General features: G+C 37.2%; 1 protein-coding gene across 2 annotated transcripts; it reads left to right on the top strand.

Annotated features, from left to right (window-relative positions):
* On the top strand, positions 485-5,054 carry LOC109714264 (splicing factor 3B subunit 4). Of its 2 annotated transcripts, XR_002217280.1 has the most exons (10): positions 485-675; positions 1,867-1,915; positions 2,123-2,211; positions 2,317-2,373; positions 2,546-2,608; positions 2,740-2,805; positions 2,976-3,062; positions 3,202-3,295; positions 4,032-4,605; positions 4,721-5,054. XR_002217280.1 is itself a non-coding variant. In XM_020238806.1 (9 exons), exons 1-9 carry the CDS (start codon positions 571-573, stop codon positions 4,550-4,552), a joined length of 1,131 nt encoding a protein of 376 aa, XP_020094395.1. In that variant the 5' UTR covers positions 485-570; the 3' UTR covers positions 4,553-5,054. The 2 variants fall into 2 exon arrangements, 1 of the variants encoding a protein (XP_020094395.1); XM_020238806.1 differs by having other exon boundaries at positions 4,032-5,054.

Consider the following 5,941-nt stretch of genomic DNA (forward strand, 5'->3'; position numbering starts at 1 on the left):
TCAATAAACCATATGGGGCATCTGAAGTTTTTTTTTCTATATATTTTAATAGAGAGTTAACGGAGAGAATAATAAAAAAAAAGAAAAAAAAAAACACAGGAGTATTAAAGTTATATACTTTAAACCATGAAATATTAAAATAAAAAAAAGCTAAATCACAAGAAAGATATTTGGAACATTTTTAAATTTTAACATTTATATTTACATTCTATCGAATCCTCCATTGAATTCGAGCAGAGTTTACCCCAGCCACTTTCACCGCTCCATTACCGTTCAGGGGCTATTTGGATACGCAGTAAAAAAATTTCAGAGAGTTTAAATATCATAATTTTGGTCCAATTGAAATCGAGAATCTTATAACTCGAAAAAAATTTTAAGAATTTATTTTAAAAACCGTTTGGATACCCATTATACAATTCAACGGGAAGAGGAGTTGGGCCCAAAAAAAGGCCCAAGCCCAAGTCCCCTTCAAATTGCGCTTCGGTTTTTCTCAGTTTTCGAGAAACCCCATTAGCGCCGCGGGGGAGGCGAAACTGCGTTTGGGAACGCGCTTCCGCGGCAGCAGCGGCGATGACGACGCGCATCGCCCCCGGCGTGGGCGCGAACCTCCTCGGCCAACACTCCGCCGAGCGCAACCAAGACGCCACCACCTACGTCGGCAACCTCGACCCCCAGGTTCTAGGGTTTCCCCCACTTTCTCTTTTTTTTTTTTCTTTTTTTTTTTTTTTTATAGCATTTCTATCCTTTATTATGCGGATTGTTTTACAATTTTAACTGATAATTCGTCATTTTTTTTTGGTGGATTATTCGGTAACCTCCCATTGTTGCAATTAGGGCTTGTTAGGGTTTTTGGTGATGTGATGGGGTAGGTTCTGGTACAATTTTGAGATCGTTCCTAAATCTAATCGTTCTACTATGTTTACGGGGCTTTTATTAGGGTTTAGTGTTTGGATTTAGAAGCTGCTAGGATTCTTAGGATTATTAGCACTTATTTTTTATCTGATAGATTTGTCATTTCTTTCTTGATTATGTCGCAATTTTTCATTATTGTAATTTGGGTTTTATGAGTTGGATTTTTTTTTTCCCCTCCCCCCGGTGATGTTGGGGTAGGGTTTGGTTACAGTTTTGCTATAGTTTGTTAATCTAATCGTTCTACTATGTTTATGACGTTTAGGGTTTAGGGTTTAGATTTGGGAACTATTAGGCTTCTTGGGATGATCACTGTAGTTTTTTTTTTTTTTTTTTTTTTTTTTTTTTTGCGGAAATTTTTCGATGTAGGAGCTGCATACGGAAGTAAGGTTTGAAGCAGTTTTTATACTTTGAATTATATGCAAATGTTATTTTTAGGTTGGAATGTATGTATGTATGTATGTAGACCACCTCAACTCTAGGGCATTTTGAAAAAGTCCCATGAATTTTCTTATTTATGATTGACACTCCCTTAGTTCTCATCTTTGTTAATCGAATTGGGGAATGAGAATAATGGTTACGACAATTGTAAAAATGTTGATGAGAGGGCATAGAAGAAAGAAATAAGGGGGAAACGTATATATCCAAATATATCCAAATTTTTCTGAATGAATTTCTTATATTGAACCTTCTTTTCAATCTCTTTGAGTGGACCCTTCTCTTATTTCAGGTATATATACTTTAGTTGTAAGGATCTTTGAATAATTTTTCACAAATAACTTTATTTTCTTCTGGAGTATCTTTATTTCTTTGAGTGGTTTTTCACGTAACCATTGTCTCTCTCAAGTAAATTCCACTCTGAGAAACCATGTATTTGCTCTTCTTTATTTTGTATGTCAAAAAATTTTCGGGCGTTTCATCGTTCTTGTTTGGATTATGTCGATGTTCATTTTCTAGGTTTCAGAGGAGCTTCTCTGGGAGTTGTTTGTTCAAGCAGGTCCTGTTGGTAAGTTGCAAATCGCCTTTTCGTTTGTCCTTTACTGAGATCGTTATATTCTCTGGGAAGATATTGTCCCTCCAGCACATTAGAGGGCACGTTTTCTCTGGTAATGTCTAGAAGGGCAATATCTCTCGACCACAAGGCAATATTTGCCGATTCTGAGTCTAGAAGAACAATATTCTCTGTATTTTGATTATTAATATTTCTTTGCAGTCAATGTTTATGTCCCGAAAGATAGAGTTACAAATCTACACCAAGGATATGGATTTGTGGAGTTCCGTAGTGAGGAAGATGCTGATTATGTAAGTATCAAAATTTCTGTGCAAGGCTAATTGGTTTTCAATGTTCATCATATCATTAGATTTGATTTGTAGTAACTGGTTTAATTGATGGTGCGAATGTTGCAGGCTATTAAGATTTTGAACATGATTAAAATATATGGGAAGCCAATCAGGGTAAATAAGGTGTGTATGGTTTCACTTTCATCAATACATATCAAATACTTGTACTTTCAATATTCTTCTTTGGAGCTCTGCACAAACAAGTTGTAATCATGTTCACCGGTGTGCGGGACTATTTTCAGCATAGTTTATACTAGAATTCACTTCTTTTTTTCTTTTTTTTTTCTTGTTTCAGGCTTCCCAAGACAAGAAGAGCTTGGATGTGGGTGCAAACCTTTTTGTTGGTAATCTTGATCCGGTAAATATTTCCTTTTCAAGAAAATTGTTCTGTTGGTAATCTTGATTCGATAAATTTCTCTTTTCAAGAAGTTCATTCATTCACGCATAGACATGTTGCTGATTGTTTTTCCTTTGGTATTCTAATTGCAGGATGTGGATGAAAAACTTCTCTATGATACCTTCAGTGCTTTTGGAGTAATTGTAACAAATCCCAAGGTGACATACTCCACTTTTTTTTACTGTCATTTTGGCTTTTTATAATACACTGATAGTAATATGATATTAGTTATGAGTTATTTGAACTTTTGGTTTATTAGTTTTTCTATTATACATTTTTTGTGCAATTTAGTGCATAAATTAATGATATCCCTCTTGTCCTTTTGCAGATAATGAGAGATCCCGAAACTGGAAATTCTCGAGGTTTTGGTTTTGTTAGTTATGATTCCTTTGATGCATCTGACGCAGCAATAGAGGTATTTTTCATTGATCTAGATATTGTGTAAATAGATTTGTGAACTGCTTTAGTGTTCTGCAATTACTGATGCTCTCTAGCTTATATATTCTGATTCTAATTAATTTCATTTCCCTTTGTATCTGAAAATCTGTGTATAGGCGATGAACGGACAATATCTCTGTAATCGTCAAATCACCGTCTCTTACGCATATAAGAAAGATACAAAAGGAGAACGTCACGGCACTCCTGCAGGTATGTCACTGCCTAAGAGTTCTTCCTTGCAAAGCCGATAATATCTTTTCAACCTCCTGATTTATTGTTAAATTTTCAAGATGGAGTGGATCAGTTTATGAGATTAGATTTAGGTGCTTTACCGATGCTGATCTCTACGATTCACCATCCTGTACATTTCTGTGCACAAGAATTCTAATGGGGCAAAATCATATTTTGCACGTCCTCCGTCCTTTGCAATGAAGTTAATAATGTGCAATGCCGTAATACCCCTGGATTGATCTCTAGGATCTCCTGTGTACTTGTATATACAATTGTGATTTCCTGTGGAAGAATGATTCCGGTGTGCTTGCCTTTTGGCATACTGGATCATGCCGACATCCTATATGGGCTATCTGCCTTGTTTGGAAATGGTATTTAGCATCCTTTTTATTTATTTAGGATCACTCAACTTCTATGTTTGAAAATGCAAGTGCAATGAAATAGCATACGGTCATTTTAACTGTAGCTAATAGAAGCTTTGCTGGAGAAAATAAGTTGTTGCATGTCAACTATTGCTTAAGTAGCTTCTGAGTATCCTTATAAAATAGCTTTGTCTTAGATAGATACTTCGGCCAGGGGTCCAGGGTATTGCTTGGGATATTCAACTTGACTGTGAAGTGTGGGGAATACTGTACACGCTCTCCTGATCTAGTGTAGATTGATCACATATCTGACTTGTATAACTAATTTATTTTCTTCCACCTGAAATATGCAGAGCGAGTTCTGGCAGCAAGCAATCCAGGCGCTCAGAAGAATCGTCCTCACACCTTGTTTGCAAGTGGTCCACCAACACTTCCTAATGGCCCGCCAGTGAATGGTGCCGTTGGTGCACCGATCCCTCGGCCATTCGCCAATGGCCCAATTCCGGCAGCTCAGGTGCCATCAGTTCGTCCACCGCCGCCACCGATCGGGCAGTTTCCCCCTCCAGTTCAGATGGCGCCTCCACCATCTTGGCCTGCTCAGCCACCACCTGGCCAAAATTTTCATCCATCGGCCATTCCGCCGCCCATGCAATTCAGGCCTCCACACAGCATGCCGCCACCGCCTCCACCTGCGGGTATGGTAAGGCAGGCACCGCCTCCACCCGCCGGAATGTTGAGGATGCCGCCTCCGCCTTCCGGAGCAGGTGTTCTGCCTCCACATATGTGGCGACCGCCCCCACCGCCACAACAAGCCGGTGGTATGCCACCTCAAATGTCGATGCAGCCTCCACCTCCCCCACATTCCGCAGGATGAGTTCTGTTGAATACTCTTCAATTGATATTGCCGGTGAATCTCGTTGCTTGGAGGTAGAAATTGGAGGAGGATCTGAGAACGCATTTCCGTTTCGATTTTTTTTTTTTGACGTACTTCGGTACCTAACGGTTTTAATTAAGAATCTTGTCGACTAACTTCGATTGCCAGGCAATCCAAGAAACGGATGCAGCTTTCTCCGTATTATACCATCCCAGACTTGATGAAGATGGTTGTAGAGTAAATGGTTCCTTGCGGATTCTCCTCTACTGTTTAGTGCCCTGTATGACTTACTAGTAAGAACTCGTTGTAGTATCTCTGGTTTTATCTGTGGTCCCAACTTAGATTCTTTCGTGTCGCTTCCGGTGGAACTCTTTGGCTTCCTGGAACTTCTTTTGAGTAGTACGTTTGCCTCAGATGTATAATAATCGCTCTGATTAAATGTTGCAGCCTTATGTTGTGGAAACAATGAAAACATGATTTAAATCATTTTTACTAAGTTAAATGCGCGTAGTCCCGAAAGTTTGTACGTAGAAAATCCATGTTCTGCATTGTTGTTGATGATATTGACATTGATTTTTATTTGTGCTCAAACTCTTCATTGAAAGATTGCCGAAGGCTTGTAGTCTAGTACATGTACTAGTAATTTACTATCAAAGCATGGACATGACAAACCCTATTAATTAATTCATGGTATCTTAATATATCTATTAGGGGTCCTTTGTTCAAAGTTTGTCATATTTCAAAAATATTGTAAATTATATATTTGAAATGACTAGTTTATTACTAACTTAAATAAACTATTTATAATTCTCATTAAGTATGAAAATGAAAATATATTTTAATTCATGATAATTTTATATTCCTATCATGCAGAAATTTTTAAGGATTTCGCTACACTTATATGTTGGATAACTCTCCAACTTGAGTCCAATAATACGATAATGTTTTAAATATTTTTTATTAAAAATTTAAGAGTATTATCAAAATATTATAAACCGTAAAACCAAACGAGCTCATAGTTTTTATTTACAAATCTATGATGATTCTGTTACAACCTTTTATTACTGCTTCGTAATTTGATTTATATGATAATGATTTGAATATTTTGAGTAGGCATTAAGAAGGATTTACAGAATATTGCAAATCGTGAAATGAACAATCCGTACGAGATAAAAACATGAAAAACATTTTATCCACATAACTTTTTAATTTGCACTACATGTATTTAGGATTTTTAATGTCACAACTGTTGTCATCACCCCTATAGCCTACGGTGGTTGGTAGCAACGATTTAAAACCTCGTTGCGGGATCAGGGATTACCGATTAAACAAGTAGGTTGACTAATGTCCACACGAATGTCATAAATATTTATTTATTATTTTTTAATA

Source organism: Ananas comosus, linkage group 8 (assembly GCF_001540865.1).
Source record: "Ananas comosus cultivar F153 linkage group 8, ASM154086v1, whole genome shotgun sequence".
Classification (NCBI taxonomy): Eukaryota; Viridiplantae; Streptophyta; class Magnoliopsida; order Poales; family Bromeliaceae; genus Ananas; species Ananas comosus.